The sequence below is a fragment of the Anarhichas minor genome, unplaced genomic scaffold (genome assembly GCF_050575085.1).
Source record: "Anarhichas minor isolate MPS153535 unplaced genomic scaffold, ASM5057508v1 ptg000041l, whole genome shotgun sequence".
NCBI classification, from domain to species: Eukaryota; Metazoa; Chordata; class Actinopteri; order Perciformes; family Anarhichadidae; genus Anarhichas; species Anarhichas minor.
Window position 1 is genome coordinate 5,055,659 of NW_027466487.1, and position 22,043 is coordinate 5,077,701.

Consider the following 22,043-nt stretch of genomic DNA (forward strand, 5'->3'; position numbering starts at 1 on the left):
CTAAAAATATTCCTGAAAGCCAAAAGGGACTTTTGTTTTATTCTCACACATTTTGATCTACGGTAAATGTTCTCATGTTATGGGCTTTTAGTGACAGGGGTCAAATGGGTATTTGACGACGCCTCCAAAAAGCGCCACCTCTGACTCGGACCAAGCGATGACGTCTCCTCTGAGGTGGCTGCCGCAGGAGGCCAGGCTGTAGATGTCGCTGGCAGTGAGGACATGTGACCACATGTGCACGTCCGACATCTCGCCCACAAATGACTGAGTGGCATCAAAACGGCCTCCCAGAATGTCCTGAAGGAGAAAGAGAGAGCATTCGCCATTAGCAGTAATCATTGCTTTCTAAAACAAGAGTTTAATGTCATGAAGAACCAGAACTGTAATTGTTTCAAGCTCAGAGCTCTTTGTTGGGCATTTCTTTAATATTTAGCAAATACATTTCTAATTTTTCTGCATTCAATGGCTCCCTTCCTGCAATGTGCATCTACAGAGAATAAATGTCTTTGTCTTTACCTGTTCCTGTCCCATGATGAAGACCCCTCCAGGTTTGATAGGGTGCCAGGGGGAAAGATTCAACCCGGACCCCCTCTGCACTCCGTCTTGGTAGGCCTCCCACTGTCCATCCCGTGTTGACCAAGTCACACACACGTGGTGCCACTTTCCATCCCCAAGGGACAGAGGGAGCGTCACAGCCTGGGGATGGTGAGACAATGATATGAACACATCCTGGGGTAATACAAGTAAGTCTAGAAGAAAGGAAACTACACTTAAGATGGTGTGAAGCTGCTTAGACAGCAGGTAAGTCTTTTAAGATATGTCTGTCATTTTTCCTATGACATTAAATGTTCAGGATTATATGTGTGACAGTTATTGAGTGCTGCACTGTTTCTATATATCCTCCCTCACCTTGTCATCGATCAGCAGTTCCATGGGGTTGTTCCCCCACTCGATGAGCACCAGTTCATTGGCCTGTCCGGGTGCCGAGTAAGAGAAGGGCGTCCCCAGGCCGGGCCCCACGCCCGCCTTGATCCAAAGACACAAAGTCAGAGCGAAGATCTCTTGCATCAGCGTCCTCTTCACCCGCCCGTACATGTAGTTGGTTCTCATGGGGAAGCTGATCTGGAAGGCATCAGGACTCTTAAACTTTGTCCTGCTGGGTCCTGTTTTTGAAAAAGAAATAACATCGTACCGTGACAAAACAATCTCGCCAAAAGTCATGTCACGGTCCATTTAGAAACTGTCCTGGTCTGAAACCTGGTCTGAGTTTGCCCAGTCGTCATGAAATTGATTTGTAGATGTTCAAATTTTAATTTCTAAGATCTTAAACTTCCATTTAGTAGCTGTTCTGGAGCTTTTGATCACGACTCATTTTGTTTTGGTTTTGTTAACAGCCGTTTCCAAGGTCAAGAATGAATTTTAAAAGTCTTAAATATCAATCTTGGTTTTGATAAAAATCTTAGAAGATAATGACAGAAACACTTATTTTCAAATATTGACCATCCAAAATAAAGAATTACTTTGTAAAAATGGAGGGAAAGTTACTTAAAAATCTGTTTTATTTGTCGATAAATGTGCTAATGTAATATCCCAAAGAATCAGATATTACAAGTTTTGCAGCTAGTTTGTGTGTGTCTTCCACACACTGCAAGTTCTTTGGTAACATACGCAGCTGCACAATACGCTACTAACACAACTTGGACCAAATGATGCTTCATTAGTTTAAAGTTGTCATAACTCATTGGCTGTTAGGAGTGATTGCATGTTAAAATGTTACCACCCTGGTTGTGTACCTGAGAGGTGCAGCTGGTTGAGCATCGCTTCCAGTTTATTTGAGTGGAAACCAGTCCGCGGCCCTGGTTCTCTGTACCCTGTGTGTGAAAGGTAACTGTGGCTATCTGCTTCATTGCTGGGGTGTTCATCATCATGGTGGCCGTCATCGTGCTCCGCGTCTGCATCATGATGGTCATCACTGTGGCCGTCATCGGGATGGTCGGTGTGGTTCCTGTTGTCACTGTGATCGCCATCGTTGTGGTCGTCCTTGTGGTCATCTGGGTGTCCGTCATCGTCATCGTGATGGTCTCCGTCGTCTCTGTGGCTGCTGTCTTCATCGTGGTGGTCCGGGCCGCTGAGGGAGGAGGTGCGATGGTGCAGCTGCTGCTCCAGAGCGCTGATCTTCCTCTGAAGCAGCTCCTTCAGAGAGCTGGAGTAGGTGATGGACGTGTTCCTCTTCTGCTGAGGAAGGTGAAGAACACACAGGTGAAGCATTGGTAACAATGAGTACTTCCTTCCCTGTGCTTCCTATTTACAACAGTGGGGACAAAGGCATCAGTGATGCTTTGACATAGACACAAACTCAAGGAATCATGTGTCATAGTCTGTCACCTGCAAGTCAAAGAGAGCACTTGTGTGTCTCTTACTTCTTTGCCTTTACATTCCCGATTAATCTTTCAATGTCAAAAGCAACAGTCTGATATTAATTGTGTCTTCCTGTATCTACTTCTGCTTCTCTTCCTCTCAGGTAATCCCGGCTTTGTCGTTGCGCATGCCCTGATTACCAGTCTGTCGAGGGAGATTACGATAATTACTGCGGATGTTAGACTCGTGCTGCCACCCCCCCCCATCTCCTCTACACACTCAACAGCTCCTGACGTCAGTCTGTGATCACGATTCAGGGAGAAGAGCGAGCAGAAAAAGGACAAAATAGATATATCAAGAGAGTAGAAACAGTGAGTAACTAAAGGGACAACAGGACCACCTAAAATGAAATCTCCAGTCAATCCAATGCTTTAGTGAATTAAGCAAGAGTATCTTACATCAGTGACGTCCACCTCTGAGCCTGTAGTCGCTCTGAGGGGCCCACTGAGGTGAGTGGCTTTAATTAAGTAATTAATTGTACTTAGTGGGCATACTACTTTGGGACTTGATTATTCAGCAATCCGGTGACGGCAGCATTAATGTGTCCAAACAATGAAAAGACACATAAGGGCACGCTGCACATCACAAGCCTCCCTCTACTTCCTCTTTCCTATTAATCAACTGTATTATATTTTATTTTAACCCCATACCTTTGCTTCCTTCCTTTAGTTTTGTTTGCCAGCACTAAATTGAAAAAGTCCCCCCCCCCCCCCCCCCCCATCGTTGCCCACCTGCAGATTGTCCAGCCTCTCCTTCAGCGCCTGCAGCATCCTCTCCGTCTGCTCTGGTGATGATGTGATGTCCCCCGGTGTCACATGTTTATCCTTCCCCTGGCGGTTGATGCTGTGGCCCCCGTCGGCTCGTTGCCCCCCCGCAGAGGTGTAGTGCGGTGAGTCTGGTATGAGGTTTCCATGGTGACCCTGCTGGTTGCCATAGTGCCCGTTGTCATCGTACGTGTGATGGCCGGCCACCCCCGCGTGCTGGGGGTGTGAGGCTGTGCCGTGGAAGTCGTCGTGAGGCGCCGCGCCTCGTCCGAGGCCCTCGCACAGGACGAGCTTGGCCGTCAGCTCTCTAATGGTCTCTCTCTGGTCCAGGATGGTCTCTTTCTGCTGGACATTGCTCTCCCTGAGGTGGAGGATGGTGGCTTTGGCCTCCTCGCTCGCCCCCCACCAGCCAGCAGGAGGTCCACTTTGATGGCCTGGTCCACCGGGCCCTGCTGCCCCTACACCTGGACCCCCTGTAGGGAAGCAGGCAGGGTCCGCGTCCACGGGAATAGGGGTGCAAACAAAGCGTGGGTGGGCTCCATAGTCATAGTCAGACCCTGAGCTGGCAGTTGAAGGGCAAAGGAGAAGTGAAAGTAAAGAAAACCCAATGGAAACAAGGAACATGTGTGGAGACGGAGAGTTCCTCATAATCTGCATCTGCAGTTCAGCCGGTAAGTCTAAGGAGCTTGGCTTCACTTCAAAATGTGTGATGCCAATTAAAGAAAAGGTTGTGTTGACTTCTTTGATGTCGCAGAGGAGACATTAGGGAGCATGATCTCCATCGGCAGAGTATCCACTCATAACAAGAAGAGATCACAGTTTTGTCTTTTATCTTCTTTGTCACACGTTTATTTTTATTTCGGATGCTTCCTCTCTCCCACCGTCACTGAACAATGGAATAAACCTGTAAAACAAAAAATCTGATTTTAGATTATGGTTTTCTAGCAGCATCAACATAGGAGGGACACAATAGCACAATCATGTGTCCTAAAGGCAGCGTTTTATGGAGACTTTTATTGAGTCAGCGATGTGCTTATTCAGCTCTATTCCCAATTATAATGCTGATGCTGTTTTGGTTTGCATTACATTTTCATTCATCTGATACTTTTGTCCCAGAGTCCTGCATTTGTATCTTCAAGTTAATTAACAGACATGTCTGTTGTTTATTTGTGCTGTTCTAGTTATAGTCAATTTCCTCAAACAAAAAAAGAGACACTTTTAGACCAGGCTGGTGCATATGAACGGTCTTCTGTTCCCAGCAGGATGTGATGGTGGATGAACACCTCAGCGGGACGTCTCTGGCCCCAGTTAGCGGCAGTCTGTCTGACCAGTGACCTTACATGACACGGGCATGTGCCCAAACTACCAGAGGCTGTCCAGACAAGGATTAGTCCAAATCACAAGTGTGACATCCTGACTGGACCACACAATGTCACGAGACCTTTGTTGGAAGTGTGTACATACTTTGATGGTTTTGACTTCCTTAAAGCCCAAAAGGAAGGCTGCAGAGATCCATTCAATCGGTTCACAAATGGAATTTGGTGGTTATTTAAGTCTTTTACTTGGAGGATGGGATTAAAAGCAGTACATTGTTTAAAATCTAAATCCCATAATGATCCCTAAGCATCCATGTGTCCATGCGGTTCCACATTATATTCCCTATGTCTGCATCATTAAGCCTGGCTGACCCCTCTGAACACCGTAACATGTCCTTCATTATACAGGGTCGGCATTTTGAAATGGCACACACGTGATGTGGCAGCTAAACCTCACTGACCACCTGTTGCTCACAGTGACCAGCCTCCACAATGTGTGTGTGTGTGTGTGTGTGTGTGTGTGTGTGTGTGTGTGTGTGTGTGTGTGTGTGTGTGTGTTGAAAGTTCATACATGATTCACTGTACTTTATCAATAATGAAACGGAGTGGAAAAATACCTACAGACAGTCTGTTGTACGACAATGATCATTTCTGCCTGAATAAAAATCCAACAACAAAAGCCAATTTAAAAAATGTTATATTGAACCTCAGAATTAATTTAGAAATAATTCCTTGTTTTGATTACTTGAGAATCATCAGTGTTATACTGTACTTATCATTATAATAAAGAAACAGCCTTTGAACTTAAATGTATTCTGTCTCTGCAGTCCCTGTTGTGATGAACGGGGCTTACAGGAGAGACAGATGGTCGAGGTACAAAACCGTGTCACACCCAATCACCACAGTTTAGCCCTGAGTTTATCACCCACAAGTCACTCAATTAACCTAATTGCACACAGTTGTTGGCTACCTTAACCAGAGATGAGTGAGCTCGCGTGCTTCTGTGGGGGTGGGGGGGTAATCCATGGTGAGCAGTGGGCTCGTGCAACATCCCTCCACCATATGGTCAAGGTGGATATTTAAGTTGTGCGATTAGTCCCAAATTAAAAACTGACAGCAGCAGTTAGACATGTGATCAAAAAACTCTGACAAACAGAATAGAGAACTCTCTTTTTGTAAACAAACTGATTATTTCTAGACAAAGAATGGATGGCGTTAAAGCTATAAACGTCCCGGTGCATTACAAGATCAATGTCAACATCATTTTCTCTGGTGAGTGGTTCTCCCAAAATTAGTTGAGACACTTTTTTTAGGTTTAAGAAAAGCCTTCCTCAGTGTAAATCACATCCTGTTAAATTCTCATTGCTGGTGCTTCATCCACTTCATAGTCTTTCTTGTGTTTTTACTTAAATCTGTGAGATGCCAAGACAACAGATTTGGAAGTTTACTGTCCATATAGAGCATCTTCTCATCACTGCTACATTATATTCTATTTTGTATGTTTTATTACATGTTGAATAATGAATTAATCTAGTTGGAACAATAAAGATAAGGCAAAATGGAGCATTAATTATCATGAAAAAAGCTTTAAATGCTATTTACTTCTATCTTAATTAACATTGTCACGTCGCCCATTATAGGATATATATGATAGGATATATATGGGCAGCAGAGGTTTTTCTTAATATATTGCACTTCTGTTAAGAAACAGAGAGAAACTGTTGTCTCTTGCACCTGCGTTCTAGTTCATTCTCATGGCCTGCTACACTATTAGGACAGTGAGTAGAAATATGTATTTCATGACAGATTTTTATCGCCCCTTAGTTGGAATCTAACAAACTCTGCAGCCGATCTCTTAAAGATCCATTAAACAAAATGTGTTGAAGTGTAACTCTTCCATTTACCCTTCAGTTAACTTTCCTTGTCCTTAATCTTCATTGAAAACTAAAAGAATCCTATTTTGTAGAAAATGGAAAGTATATAAATGTACCTCTATTTTCCATAGTGCTGGATAGAGATACATGAATTACCATGCAAGGATCCCTCGTTCTGTGAACCATTTCTTTCAGGAAAGTCTTTTGTTAAATGCAAATCTGACGGACAGTCACATCATTGGAGATTTCTCAACTGGATTGAGATAACTTCAGTTACATTTAGTCGCAGTTGCTTTTAGTAACTGACGTCAACAATCTCCAAACTCATGTTTCTTTCTTCCTAATCTAAGTTCTTTCATGTCATATTTGAATGACTGACTAATTACAAAGTGTTCATATTTCTTACTGAAAAAAGGTTTACGTTTCTTTGCTTCTAAATGATCAAAGTTAAACACTACGACTCTTAACTGTCCTCTGCTACACCTCGTCCAAATACTTGAGCTAATATAAGACGAGATTAACACACTGTTTCAGTTAAATCAACACGGTAAAAGCGTCCGTACCTGTGAGTACCTGTGAGTCCCCTTTGAGTCCTTGTCCACTGGAGTGAGTTAGTCCACCTCACACACTGATCAGATTGAGAGAGATTTACTCCAGAGAAGAGCTCAACTCTTTCTATCCCTCCTTCGTTGTCTCTACCTCTCTTTTCTCCCGTCCTCCTCTCCTCCCCTCCTTCAGCTTTGTTGTGTTTTTCTTGGAAGACCCCTCCTCTTTTCCTCAGACTCTTTTGCCTCTTTAACATCCTACTCGCTGCTCCATCGTCTTCATTTTTATCCTGGAAATGTGCTTATATTTGTTATATATTATCCTTCTCTGACAATGAACACTTTTTGTATTTTTATTTGACCTCTGATGTACAATTGTCCTCTCTAACAGGACACAATCATTGGCTCAGCTCCTCCAGCGAGACGTCACACAGCTCACCTAGATCTCAGCACGGGAGTAATTGGCCTGATTAATTACTCGTCTCTTCCAGTCTGACTGACAGCCAGAGAGGCAGCGGCAGGACAGCAGATGGCTGATTTAAGGTCAAAGAAAATCACTCAACACCAGCTAATGGAGCCAGCATGTTGATTACAGGACAGACAATAGATATATTAATATATATATATATATATATATATATATATATTAATTAATAGTATCTTCCCATCTCAGTTGTCTAAAACTGTGTAAATCCTTATTTATCTCACCTTTACCTACATCTTCTCATTTGTTATTTAGGTTTAATGTTGTAAATCAATGAGCATCATGACTTTTACATGGATTTCCCTCATCAGTGCCCGGAAGAGAGTTAGTTTTGCAAATTATTTGTACTTTCAGAACTGACATATTTTTCAGGTATGTTTTGGACTGGTTTTGACCTCGCAGAGAGCTTTATTTCTATGTGTGGTAATACTTTGACACCTGTCTTTGTCTTTTTGGACATGTGTGACAGGTGTGTATGAGTCATCTTTATTGTTTCATAAGTCAGTATGAGTTGGGTTCTCCTGTCTGTCAATCTCCTTATCACGTGTGAATTAGGCCCAGAGAGGAAGCAAGCCGACACAAACGGCTTTACGGCTCAGGTCCAAGGACGGCAGACTACAGACATTCCAATGTGTTCGCCTCGACACCGAGGTGACCCAGAACCCAAAAGATCATCTGCTGTGGCTGGCAGACTGGAGGCTACTCTGATGACGGAAAGAGATGAGGTCTCGTCTGTTGAATTGACAGAAGGTCCTGGACGCCCTGCTACTGAGTAAAGACACTTTGATCTGTTTTTTTTGGTGTAGGTTTGACTTGTTCTAGTTGTGTCCATTCATACAAAATATCTTAGTGCAGGTTGTCTTGAGAGACCCTGAGCTGCAGTGATGAGGTGAGGTTTGGACAGTGAAGACTGTAAAGTAACACCTGAGTAGAACATAGCTGTGCTCAATGTTTCATTATTGGTTTTATTTAACATTGAGGGAAATTGTCAACATTATGAATTACATGCGTTTATAAAGGTGTATTTTTGTTTCTACCGGCCTGTTTTGGTCTTAAAGATACAGATTTAATGTCTACAGTCAGCTACGTGTTGCACCACTGTAGCTGTTGGTCTGATGCAGGGGAGGTGCTGCAGGAAATGATGTCACACTATCGCCACCACCTGGTGAAAACCTGCAACTGCAACAAAGGAAAGCTTCAGTGAGACACCTAAATGCACCACAAGTGATGTCCACCACTCTAGCTTTATGGGCTCTATGTACATATCCACATAATGTGCAAGACACTGTACTTGAAACCGATGCACCACATTTTAGATGGAAATACTTACATCCACTATAATTATCTGACAGTTATAGTACATGCATTCTATATACTGTTGGGTAATTGAATTTACTGGAAAACTATTTGTCATATTTTATATCATAACTTTATCAATCTGAATCTGCAACTGTCAAATAAATATAGTGCAATGAAAAGTACAATATTCAATCGGAAATGTAGTTGAGTAAAAGTACAAAGTAGCATAAAATACAAGTACAGGGCTACTATTGAGAACACTGACGTCATGACCTCTATATCAATTCAGTTAACTGGAGGGGATTTAAATTCTGAAATTAAACACGGTGCTTATATTATAAACTGATTCCAGTGTTTTAGACTATGTGTGATTAAATTAGACTACTTTAAGACCAACAAAATGATAAGTAAATACATAGTTTTAGCATTTCCAGCCTGTGAGAGTGACCTCAGTAGCTCAGAGTTACAGCTCTGGTAAAGTTGAGTACTTGAGTAAATATACTTTCCAACACTGTGTGAAAAACTATCATCTACAAGCAGGGTGGAGGAAGTGTTCAGATATTTTACTGACGAAAAAGTAATAGTGCATTGTACAAATACCCTGTAGTAAAATGAAATTCTAATTCTAATTTAAGTAAAAGTACACAAGTATTAGTAGTGTCACAGTGGCAAGTACCAAAAGTAAAATAGTTCACTTCAATATATATTATATTACTGGATTAAACTTATTTTGGTATCAATGTGTGCATCACTTTAGTGTTGCAGTTGGTAAAGGTGGAGCTAATTGTAATTACTTTATATACTGCTGGGTGGCTTAAACTATAATAGTATATCATCATTTATGAGAATATTTATATAGTGTATTAATCTGCAAAGTAACTAAAGCAATCAAATAAATGTAGTGGAGAGAAAAGTACAATATTTGCCTCTGAAATGTAGTGGAGTAGAAGTATAAAGTATGGAAAAAAGAAAGTACTCAAGTGAAGTATAAGTACATAAAAATTGTGTTTTAGTACAGTTCTTGGGTAAATGTACATCATTACTTTCCATTGACCCTAAACCTTTTGAGGACTTTCCCCCCACTCTAACCTCTCCAGCACCTTTATTCATACATTAGCCTTTAATCTTCTTAGCATTTTATTGCAGTAAATGAAGGGCCACGCAGGGCCTCTTCCTCCTCCTCCTCCTCCTACTTGTGTCCCCCCTTTGAGAATGGGGAGCAGGAATATGTGAAGGTCCGGGTGTATGTAGGCCAGCGATAGGCCTGCATGTGCTGCTCTGTCTTTGGCTTAAAAAGTTCAAGTCATTATTCTCCTGCTCCTATTCAGACGAGGTCCCGTTGGCTCATTGTTATTCTGCCCGAGTGACAGAGAGAGAGGGAGACACAGAATGGGAGGCTGACTGTGGTTTCCAACTGCACGGAGCTGGTTGTACTGGGCGGGGGTTTTTGTCGGTGTTTTTTTTTTTTCCTGGCCGGTTTGTGCGGGCGTGGAGGCATGTTTGTAATCGGCTCAGTAATGAGGAGAGGTACTGAACGGCACCAAATATCTGACCCCGATTCCTGAGAGTAGAGCGGCAGAGAGAGGAGGAAAAGGAGAGAGAGGGCCATGTGAAAAAGGGGTGGAGGGGAGATTTAGTGCTCTGCTGGATGAAACAACCCCCCACCAACTAACCGAGAGGGAAAGTAGCCTAATGGGAAGAAAAGAGGGGGTGTTGTACTGTTCATTTAGCACTCAAAGACGCGCAGGAAGCCTTTATCGTTTCCCACAATGAGATCAGAAAAGGTATGTAACTTTTTTTTTTTTTTTCAAAGTAGCTGAATTATGTGTTACTGTTTTACAAATGGAAGTGGAGCTGATAGATCAACAGGTAGCTGTTACTGCGCTGCACCGTGTGAACAAATGACAGGGTGCTTAGGAAAAAGCGTAAAGTAAATATTCAGGAAAAACATCCACTGTGTAATTACCCAACTTATTTATTCATGTTCATATGCGCAGGCACGCAGGTTTAGCATGTTGTGTTTTTTTGGGGGGTTATATTGCATTTGCCTCAGTATTTCCAAAGACGTTGATGTACTTGTTGAAATAAGATGAGATGGTGCAGAAGAAAAGGCTCACTTAGTGCTGGAGTACTGTTTTAGCTGCAATGTTGCACCATTCATTCTCTAGAGAAAGGCAGGAAGTAGATGCATGAATATCTGGCATCATTTAAACATGAAACAAAACAAGATGCTTTCAAAACCACCAAAATGCGCTGTTACTTTGAATTCTTGCATGAATCATTTAAATACAATTTTCTTTTTGGTTCAGCAATGTCAAAAAATAGAAAAAGAGTCACCATCATTTGCTCAACAATCAATTCTTTTTTTCTGAGCATTGTTCTGAAACCCAAAGCTGTTCAGCTGACCATCATGTTCTACAGAGTGAATCCTCTTCTTGAAAAGTGACTCAAACAAGTAATCAATTATCAAAATGGTTGGAGATCATAATTCTTCTATTGCAGACTCACGTGAGATTAATGGTTAATTCATGTTTTTTAAATGCAATGTTTGCTTCCAAACCATTTGAAGAAATTTAAAGAGGCCAAACCGCATGAATGCATCTTCTGTATCGGTTTCCCAACCACCTGCAGACTGTTCCTGTTGCATCCTGAAACAAGCAACACTTGTCTTAGAATTTAACCACATTAAGATAGAATATACACACACGCAAATGATCTTTTATTTATCTTCAGTATTTTATTTAATAATTTGAATTAATGTGCAAAGCTTTAAAAGTCCTTCAAACTAAACAAAGTTTGGACAAAGCTCCCACTTTTCTGTCTTTTCCTGCAGCTAATGCAGCTCCTCTGACAAATTACAGAATACACCAGGGTGGCCTTAATGAGCAAGAGACTGGAAATGTTTTCTTTGTGTCATATACTATTAGTTGATCTGGGTCAACGTTTTCTCCGTAATCTCGCTGTAACAAAGGAGGACTGCACAGGGAAAACCGAATGAGCATTTTGCCATAAAATCCAGACTTGCAATCCTTCGACCCCGCAGCAGTCCCCCTCCCCTTGATCGTCCTCTCGGCCGAGGGAACATTGTTGTCGCGTGTTTGTTCAGTGCTCTGACACCTGTGACTCGGACTGGAGGAGCCCATTGTTCTTATCTGAAATGGTATAACTCGTCTGGCACACAAATCTTGGAGAAATATTTAGGTTGCCGTAATGTTGCGAAGCGATAATGGAGAAACTGGCAGCTGAGACACAGAGGAGATCCATGTGAAAATAACACTGCTGACCTCCGACAAAACATAAGACGGTCTGACATCCTCTTCACTTATTGTAATGGGCGGATGGCCTTAAAAAACCCTCTGGCTGGTTCAAATCTCACCCATACAGTCATTTATAGAGATAACAATGGCGCTGTAGAGATTATTGTGTTGGGAATATGAGGATTTGAGATTTTTGTAGTTGCTTCTTAAGAGCAAAGGAGTTCTTCTACTTGAAACCTCCCAATGATTTTATTATACGGTTGTTTCAGGGGGTCCTCTTTACACGTGGCACAATAACAAACATTGACACTTGCTGTGAAATATAAAATAACGCAAATAAGTGCATTGATGGCATCTTTCCTCTATTGACATGAAGGTAGATATACTCATCAAGTTTTGGGGTAAATGTTATGGGTCATTGTTAGAGATCATCACTCACTGTATCGTTTCTTTGTGTTTCCTCTTTTAGGGGGTAGCTGTCTTCTGTAAAGCTTAAGGCCCTGAACAACAGAAACAAACAATACAAAATCACATTGTGGCAGCATACAACTGAGAGAAGAAACATGTCTCGAACGGAAGAGGTCAACAAGATGACAGAAAATGTCTACAAGGTATGTCTCCTCTGTCTATTTCTCTTTCTTATCTGCACCAACATTGAACCTAATCAAGTGTAGAGAATTGGTTTAAAATATGAAAAAGCTCCTCAAATTTGCTTGTCATAATTTAACTACCCTTGTTATTTATGTATCATTGTCAACAGGGGATTCTGGACCAGTTCAACCCCAGTCTGAAGAACTTTGTGACCATGGGGAAACACTATGAGAAAGCCCTGACAGGTTAGTCAAACACGGGATAATTCAGGAGCCACTGGCCTTTGATTTGTCTGAATCACTGAACAGGATATCTTTCAGTTTTCCCCAACATGTACTCTCTTCTTCAGGAGTAACTGTGGCGGCCAAAGGGTACTTTGATGCTCTGGTGAAACTTGGAGAGCTGGCGAGCGACAGCCAAGGCTCCAAAGAGCTGGGTGAGTGGGCGGCTGGTAGAGAAGGACCGGGTTGAGGAGCAAATATAAATACGTTTGTGATGGACCTAATAAAGTTAAGAGAGTTGATGTGACAGCTGGAGAGAAGTTGAAAATAGTCTGTGTTGGTGAGGGAGGAGATGAAGACAAGAGGGAGTGAGGAAATGTAGAGGGAGAGAACAGAGGGAAAGGGAGAGAGTAGGGTCATTGTTGGGAGATTAACAACACCACATGATCTCATTGTAATGCTGAAAACAGCGGGGGAGGCAGGCAGGAGAGTCGGAGGGCGAGATGCCAGCCACCACATACTACAGAGCTGTGTGACCGAGGGAGGGACACACAGCCGACCGCCACTTTGTAAATGAGAAACTGTGTTAAAACAGCAAGTTTTATGACATTTCTACTGATGTGTTGTCCTGCATCTCTGTAGATGTTGACACTGTTGTGAACAGCCATCATTAGAGCACAGATTTAAAGCTTTCTGCACAGGTTAATTAATAAACGCAGATGATCTAAATCATGTGTATAATACTGATTGCCTTCACTGGCCTGTGTTTTACTGCTGCTCACAGGAGACACACTGTTTCAGATGGCCGAGGTCCACAGACAGATTCAGGTGCAGCTGGAAGACGTGGTAAGACTGTGTGCTCAAATAATTTCATGTTATCGGCAAACTATTATTCTAGCAAACATTTTGAAATATATATTGTGACCAGGAGGAGTACCATTGTTAGTTTTCAAGAAAGTTAGTTCATTTATTTTTGTATTAATTGTGATAAGGCCTTTTAGTGGACGTCACAGCGTCAGTCTCCTCTAAAACTCTGCATATGGATCAACAGTTAAAGCTGTTTCACTCTGAGCTGCTCGCCCAGTTGGAGCAGAAGCTGGAACTGGATATTAAATACCTCACAGTAAGTTAAAACATCCATTCACTTTTGATATATGAAATGTTTCGTTTAATGTATTTCGTGGGGAGGCAAGTTTATTTGTGTAGCTAACTTTAAATGAATAATGAAAATTATTGAATAAATGATGTGACAATACCGAAGGATAATTGTGTTAAATGTAGCTGATTAATGGTTCAGAAAAAAAAGGTCACCTTAATAAATAAAAGTGGACTCCACCACACATAAATCTTAAATATTCGCTCTTTCATTCAACACTTATTGAATAAATATTCTGATTTGTTTCCTCTTCCCTCTCAGGCCACTCTCAAGAAGTATCAGAGTGAGCGGAGGTCTAAATCTGAGTCTATCGAGCGCTGCCAGTCTCAGCTGAAGAAACTCCGCAGGAAGAGCCAGGGCAGTCGCCACCCGAACAAATATGGAGACAGAGAGATGCAGGTAAGTGAAGCCCAGAGCTCCACATGGGTGGTGGAAAGAAATACATATATAAAACACAGATTTTTAAGTAAAATGCACAACTCAGAAACACTCAGCATAACAGCAGATTAAAAAAAGGTGTGTGAGCATTTGTGTAAGAAATAGGCCAGTGTGAATAAGATTAAAGAACAATCTGCCTCAGCTGATTCCTCAGAGCCACTTAGTGCTCAAGTCATTACTGGAGGAATATGAATGATATAACAGGGTGAAAGGGTTTAGCCACTTGGAGGGTTATGTCGGATCAAAAAGGTCACCGGGGCAAAAGTATAGAGATTTATGATTTGGATTTGGTTATCATTGTGCAACAGGCAGGATATGACCTCACTTATTCCTCCCTCCGTACAATGTGCATTAAAGGTCACTCCGCCTCTGAGTGCTACATGTGTGCATGTGATTGTGAATACAGGACTCTACGTGCATGTTGAAGGATGTTCAGGTTTGCAGTTAAATCTCTCTGGCGTTTCCTTCAGTTTGTGGAGTTGATGAGTCGTCGCCAAGGCGAGCTGGACGCACTGGTGGCCTCGGGTTACAAGTCTGCGCTCACAGAGGAAAGGAGACGATATTGCTTCCTGGTGGACAGACAGTGTTGTGTCACCAAACTGCTCATCAACTACCACTCCAAGGTGATCTGTTCACATTTACTTATTCATTCATCAGGTAACGTTCTGAAATCCAGATGTATTAATCCAGAGCTGAAAATAGTCCCCAACTACTATTAAAGTCTTCTTCTTTAACATTATTCTCCTTCTGAATATTATCCAGGTGAGAGAGCTTCTGTCTCAGAAACTCTCCTGTTGGCAGCAGTCATGTTCTCAGCCCACGAAACTCCCAGAGCGCGCTCTGAATCTGCTGCGTCACACTGCGCCTCAAGGCTCAGGGGCTGCTGGGATAGCCGAGGTCCTCCGCCACACAAAGATCGGCTCCGCTCAGCCAGAACAGGTCAGATCTTTTTTATTTATACCGTGTCAGATGTCTGATGTGTTCTTTGGACTTAGTATTAATCTCAGCATCGTGTGTGGTTCCCACAGAAGGATTACATGGTGGGTTGATGGCTTGAAACCCACAAAACCATCTCGAGAGTTGGGACAAAGTCATTGTTTTCCAAGTTACATGTAACTCACAAGCCTTGCTAGGAAGTTCTGAGTCAAGTCACAATTTAATTCCTATATTAGTCATTATAGAATTAAGAACAGTAACCCATCAATGACGGATACATAGCTAAGATATTGCTGATTCTTAATTGATTCTAAAAGAAAACATTTAGGCTTCTAATATCTGGGATGCATAGTCTGTAAGTCCAAGAGAAGTCAAACTGGAAGTCACAAAGTCCTTTTTGATTTTGCCCAGACAAATCTAAAGTCACCAGATTTGTAAGTCTGACTCAAATCTAAGTCAGGTGACTCGAGTCCACACTTTTGGTACCTGGAAACTTATTTTACATTCACAATATTAGATTTTTAACAGTGGCTTCTAGTTTCTGGTAGTTAACAGTATCTGTCCTTGGTTTTTCAGAGGCTCTCTCTTCAAGAAGTCCCTCCTCTGTTGAATGGAGACTCCAGTCGCTCCCAGCAGCGCTCACTCCCCTCCTCCTCCCATAGTGAAGCCTGTCCTCCACAGGGCTCCCCCCAGACTTTCTGCTCTCTCACCACTGGAGGAGCTGCTGGAGGTTCATCACGAGGAGCGTCTCCTCAGCACAACAGCACACCTCTCAGTGCATCAGCCAGCCCTCTCCCCGACAGCAGTGCCAGTGGCAGCGTCAGCCCGGCTGCGTCCACCCCCACCACGTCCGGCGGCTCGGCCCAGCAAAGCTCTCTCCTCCTGGCCACCAACACCAACCTCTCCAACCTCTCCCCGAGCCTCATCCCCTCCACGGTGATGTCGCTCAGCCAGATCTCCTCGGCCGGCATCTCTCTGCGCGGCATGACCCTCCCCATCACCCACAGCGCTCCTCACAGTCCGCCGCTGCCCCACAGTGCTCCTCTCTCCAGGGCCATGACTCCTGTGCAGCTACTGCACCAACAGGTGGGACCAGGGGGAAGCAATGCTTCATCACCGTCACATAATCCCTGGCTGCTGAAGACCGCTGACATGTGTGCAACAGCTACACTTCCTCTGCCGAAGAGACCTGTCAGTGAAATGAGGCTGGGCGGCTTTCAGGGTAAGATGTGACGAGTCTCTTCTGTATGCTTGAGTGTCTCCAGCCTGTTGATTTGGTGACATCTGTGGTGCGGGGCAAACACTCATGGAGCAGCTACTTTGACAGAAATACAACAGAAGAGCAACTGGTGTGACAGCGCAGCCAAACAAACTCACATTGTTTTTTATAAGGAATTATTTAATTTCAACAACTTTTTTTGCGTCATTACTCCCAGAAATGTTTACAAGTGATCCGCTGACAAAAATACTTTTAATGTGAAGCAGCAGCATAAGTCAATGTTGTGTTTTCATTAGCAGTAACTTAATACACTTCTGACACAGCTGTGGGAGATTGAAAACTAAATAGTCAAACTGATATCAGTGAGATAAAGAGATTGTCAGCCATGTGTTGGTGGACAATTTGTCTTAAGTATTATAACTTTTAATCGTCTTTCTTCTCTCCCAAGGCTCCAGTCTCCCCAGGATGCTGCCTTTATCTGGACCTTCCAGTGTGGAAGCCATGTTCGCTCACACTCCCGGAGCATTGGAGGGCGGCGGCTTAGGGGGCGGGGCTTGCTTACTGCACTTCCTGCCTGGTGACAACATCACCCTGCTCATCTCTGAGCCCAGAGACGGGTGGCACTACGGTCAAAATGAACGAACTGGACGGTATGTTTTACAAACCTCACATTGATGTAGAAAACCACAGAATGATCGGCCGTATAACTTGAAAGGGCCTTGTAATGTTTTGCACTGTGATGCACAACATTAGAAGACTCTGAAATGTCTCATGCCATAAGACAAGGCTGTGTGTTCAGGCGTTACCATAGCCGAAATAAATCAAGGACACCACTTCCCCTTAACCTTGTGTTTCTTTCAAGTTTAAGTAGAACTACTTTTTCTTTCTTAATTCAGACAACTTCTCACATTGCATGTTGTGTGCAAGCGTCTCTCTATCACCAGGTTAACAAATATATTCATAGAGGATAATAGAGAGTTTTCTTCATCACACACACCCCTGACTTGCTGATTTATCCTCTTGTTATGTTATTCATCAGTGTAGTCAAATGTTCCCTCACAGGAAAGGCTGGTTCCCTTTCTCCTACACTCAGTCACAGCACAGTAAGATGGATCACCTCGAGAGGTAAGTCAAAGAAGCACAGACACTCAAATCTGGGGGTTTAGAGATTGTCGATGAACTTTGACACTGTTGGTGACAGAACTTCTTCCTTCTCTTCCCTTCAGTTGTTTTACAACTCATTTGATCAGCAATCGGCAAAAAGTAGGAAGTTATAACATTGCTTTATTCACAGAAAACCTTAATGGGGTCATTTTCATGTGGACAATAATATGACACCCTTACCAATTCCATCTGTATTCTCAATGAATCAAAACATCCTCAGCCGGACACACAGAAAGTGCAGAGGAGTTCATAAACTGCAGAATGACACTTACTGTTTGCCCTCTCGGTCTTTCCACCGCCCTTTCCCTCGTACAGTCACTTCCAACGCCAACAGCTTTGTTGATGAATTAACACAAAACCAACAGATCTCAACTCATATTTCCTTTTGTCTTTTTCCTTGTATATTCTTTCCTCTTCCTTCCCTCCAGCTCTCTCTTCTTGTCTAAGGCTAACAGCACCAGTACTGGCCAACTTGACAAGCTGGTGTCTGCAGGTCTCCCTGCCCTCACCCCCGAATCAGAGGAGGAGCACTCCCTTCCTCCACAGAGGGTCAGCACTTTCCGCCCGCGCCCGTACAGCATGGCCGACAGCAACAAGGTCAGAAACATGAAACCTTTGGGAGGAGGTCAAAGGTCAATGTGTTCTCCAAACTGAGCCTCGCTGTTAATGGAGGAGATACAGACGCTCCATAATAACGGAGATTCAGTCAAAATATCCTTTTAATATTATCTCTTCTTCACATTTCAGATCACCGCAGAATTGGTCTCTCCACCACCCTCTCCAACCAGGTAACTTTTAGCAATTCAAAGGTGCTTTGTTTGTCATTAAAGGGACATTCCACCAGCTTTATATGTCACAATTTCAAACTGAAGGCAGGGTTACAAACTAGGAGTTTTGAGTTTGAAACTACCAGGCAAGGAGGGTCTAACATAAGAAGCTATGGGCTCGAATACGTCATCATGGGACGAGTAGAATCCAGTGTTTTTGGCATTCAATTTAGTTTTTTAGCTAAGCTAACAGCATGGCTCTGGGCATGACAGTGTCGGGTCTGTTGCTTTGGTGGAAAATGAAATATCTCAACGACTCTTGGATGAGTTGCCATGTAATGTTGTATAGACATCCATGGTGCCGAGAGGATGAATCCTAATGACTTTGGTCACTTGACTTTTCATCTAGCGCGACCATGAGGTTGCCTTGTTATTAAGGAAATTTGATACAAGTATTCAAAGTCCCCATAAGATGAATTGCATTAAATAATAGCTCAATAGAATATATTAACATGTGAACTCCCTAAACTAAGATGGTGAACACGCTTAACATTATACCTGCTAAACATCAGCATGTTAGCATTGTCATTGTGAGCATGCTAGCGCTAGCATGGCTGTACTTCTACTCTTGTTTCTTTTTGCTTCTTTCTTGCACTGCCTACTGTTTAATGTACAATACTTATTTGCAAAAGCTCCCCTTTAATCACCAGTTTATATAGTGTGCAACTTTCATACCTTTCATTTTTCTTCTTTCCTCCTTTCAGGGCCAATCCATTTGCCCACGTCCGACTCAGAAGAACTGTCACCAACGATCGCTCAGCTCCCATCATTGAGTAAGAGATTTATTCCCACAGCAGCAACCTTGTTCTCTGTGGTTTGTCCATCAAACCTCAGGTTGAGGTCTGGACACAGCTCAATGGTTGATGTTGATTCTTTACTTTGGATGTTCTTTTTCGCAAATGAATTAGATACAGATTGTGTTTCTTGTGCAGGAATAGAACATCTTTAAATCAAAGTATAAATGTATCAAAGTATATCGCGTGTAAAGGCTGACCTGTTATAAATATGATTACAATCCATTCAATTTTAAGGTAGTCTATAGGAAAAAACTAGAAACAAGACTACTTTAATATCTTAAAATTCTGTGTGAGTGAAACACTGACATTGAAATAAAGTCTAGGTTAGTTTTAATGAAACAGAAGTAAGGTGTTTAACTGTACTTAGTTTAGTGATTGAGAGCGACATACTGTATTGTCCAGAATAACTAACATTTTTAGGTTTTTCCCGGCCAATGAAAGATGCCGCTTATATCTCTTACTGTTTTACAGTGATTTTTTTTCTCAACATAACCTTGCTGTAGTTATTTCTTGTGCCATTTTCAAAAAAGTTTCCTTTGTTGGGCTGATCTAGGGACTGGCTCCTATAGCAGGTTGTGAACTTTTACTTTCACTGTAGTGAAGTGTTATGGAAAGAGGACAGGCTCCTACTCGAAAAGTGCTATTACAATATTATATTTTTTAGAAAAGATGCCAGATTGTTTCTTGGTTTCAGTGAAGGTGAACTTTTAAATGTATTCAGAGTGTCTTTTATATTTTCAAACGTGGTTGTTTGGTTGAGAGAGACTTGGCATAATTTAATGAAATTGGCACAGTGAGATATTTTTGTTTAATTTTAACCTTAAATTACTGAACATGGGCAACGCTTTTTAAGTGTTCAAGTCCCTGTCTGTTAGATCTTATGATTATACTAGTTAACATTATGCATTCTGCTGCTGTAAAGTTAAATATTAGTGTTTGGTTGATGTAGATTTTTGGATCAGCTTAATTCTTTACCTGGACTCAAAATCGTGAAAACAAACTCTACCTTAAATTTGATTATTCAATGAGAAGTGTTGGCTTTCGAGTGGAATACTTATTTAATACAGGGAGAGAACTACATAACACAGAAACAGAAAAGCTTATGAGCTTCACAGACACAAACTGTGAGAGTTAATAGTCGAACGTTTGGACAGTGTTATTACCGAAAGTGTTTTTTTTTAGAAAGTAGCATGTTGTGGAGGGTTGAAAGTGTTAAGAATGAGAGATTTGGGTGCTTAGTCTTTGGATTTGATGTCTTCTTGATTCCTATTCAGTCCTAAATCTAAAGCTAGACAACATCCAGACTAGTTCATTATAGTTGTACGTTTACCAATCAGACTGAGCAGAATCTTCAAGAGAGATGTGAAAGCCGAGACAGGCGATAGGATTAAGTTTCAAAGGGGAAATGTATCTATGAAAGTGGTGAAGAAAGTATATGGGAAGTTGACCAACGTCCTGAGCAAGTGTTTATGGTAAACTAGAGATATCCAAAGTAATATTCTGTAGCTCTGTAGTAGCGCCCTAGAATACTGTGGTTTTAAGATGAAAACTTTGTATTTGTACAAACTGAAATGCTTAATGTTCCTGTTGTAACTACCTTAAGTTTCTTTGACCTTTTACCACCTTGAATATTCAAGATAACGCCAACAACATTTGAAGTAATTCCTCTCTAACAGCAAATATCTTACTTTAAGTAGTACGGCATCATTAATAAAGGTGACCGTAGAATGATAGAGCTAATGCTTTTTTATGCTTGTAAATAGGGCTTAAAACGTGTGTGATTGTATGACTTTTATTTGACTTCTTTATACAATGATATTTTACTTTGGTCGAACATTTTGACTTTGTAAAAGCTGCATGCGCCGTAAACCCGCCTGCGCATGTCAGTTTTAGCAATCAAACTTTTGTTTCCGACTCTGAACAGGAAATGACACAGTGATAATACAGAATAAGATATTATTCACCTATATTGGTCTGAATGTGTTTTAAACTTAGAATACTGATTAGAATATACTTACATTTAGTAGTAGTCACAGTGACTGGTTGTAGTGTATCAGTGAGTCATAAAATAGAATGAAACATGAGCGGAGTTTGGGGCAAGTGATACAGTGGCATTTATATTAAAATATGCAATTCTGCCCTTAGAAAATGAAAAATTGTTTAGAAATTGATAGAGAAATGTAGTGTACGTACAACATATCAATATATCTGAAGTATGTAATGTGCTGTAGGAAATCATTAGTTTATTAAAAAATATAACTGCTGAATATGTAACAACAGGAAATGTATACAGAAATGATGTGTGTAGATGTCTAAAAGATAACTGGAATCTGTGCATTGTCAACTGCAGATGGAGGAACCTTATGCAAAAAGATGTTACTAAAAACAGGAACTTATGCAAAGTCCAAAACTCTTCTTCCAAAGTGAAATATTGTTTTAATATTGCACACCCATTTTACACAGTTCCTAGGTTCTGTGAAAAATATGAAGCAACGTAGACAGACCTGTCAGTCTGTTCTCTGAATTGCATCAACATCAAATCCTGGTGACTGCAGAAGATATTATGATGAAGAATATTGCTGAGGAAGACGTTCTTTATCCAAAACACTGAATATTGAAGTTTTGTGAAATAAAAGTTCTGTGAAGGAAATTGTTTTTGCTCTGCATGTATATTTTTGAGTCTGTCTGTGGGGGTGGAGGACACAGAACATGTACAAACTGACGATTTTTAAAGGCT

General features: G+C 41.7%; 2 protein-coding genes across 2 annotated transcripts; one reads left to right on the forward strand and one right to left on the reverse strand.

Moving 5' to 3' along the window:
• Positions 1-87: 87 nt before the first annotated feature.
• Positions 88-3,839, reverse strand: LOC142969465 (neuronal pentraxin-2). Its single transcript, XM_076109383.1, has 5 exons — positions 3,150-3,839; positions 1,794-2,232; positions 910-1,163; positions 517-696; positions 88-297 (listed from the first exon to the last, which is right to left on the reverse strand). Exons 1-5 carry the CDS (start codon positions 3,837-3,839, stop codon positions 88-90), a joined length of 1,773 nt encoding a protein of 590 aa, XP_075965498.1.
• An 8,681-nt stretch (positions 3,840-12,520) lies between these two features.
• On the forward strand, positions 12,521-19,357 carry LOC142969464 (BAR/IMD domain-containing adapter protein 2). The gene is made up of 14 exons (XM_076109382.1): positions 12,521-12,568; positions 12,718-12,793; positions 12,898-12,984; positions 13,554-13,615; positions 13,821-13,892; positions 14,187-14,324; positions 14,834-14,986; positions 15,126-15,302; positions 15,876-16,521; positions 16,967-17,168; positions 17,581-17,643; positions 18,111-18,279; positions 18,430-18,470; positions 19,214-19,357. Exons 1-14 carry the CDS (start codon positions 12,521-12,523, stop codon positions 19,284-19,286), a joined length of 2,007 nt encoding a protein of 668 aa, XP_075965497.1. The 3' UTR covers positions 19,287-19,357.
• The last annotated feature ends 2,686 nt before the right edge of the window (positions 19,358-22,043 follow it).

What these genes read in the sequence shown, in the direction of transcription:
- LOC142969465 (XM_076109383.1), bottom strand. Translation starts at nt 3,839, where the DNA reads ATGCAGATTATGAGGAACTCTCCGTCTCCACACATGTTCCTTGTTTCC. An exon ending in AGAGGCTGGACAATCTGCAG is followed by an intron (nt 2,233 to 3,149) that starts GTGGGCAACGAT and finishes CTTCCTCAGCAG; the next exon opens with AAGAGGAACACGTCCATCAC. An exon ending in AACTGCTGATCGATGACAAG is followed by an intron (nt 697 to 909) that starts GTGAGGGAGGAT and finishes CACCATCCCCAG; the next exon opens with GCTGTGACGCTCCCTCTGTC.
- LOC142969464 (XM_076109382.1), top strand. Translation starts at nt 12,521, where the DNA reads ATGTCTCGAACGGAAGAGGTCAACAAGATGACAGAAAATGTCTACAAG. An exon ending in CCAAGGCTCCAAAGAGCTGG is followed by an intron (nt 12,985 to 13,553) that starts GTGAGTGGGCGG and finishes TGCTGCTCACAG; the next exon opens with GAGACACACTGTTTCAGATG. An exon ending in GAGGCTGGGCGGCTTTCAGG is followed by an intron (nt 16,522 to 16,966) that starts GTAAGATGTGAC and finishes TTCTCTCCCAAG; the next exon opens with GCTCCAGTCTCCCCAGGATG.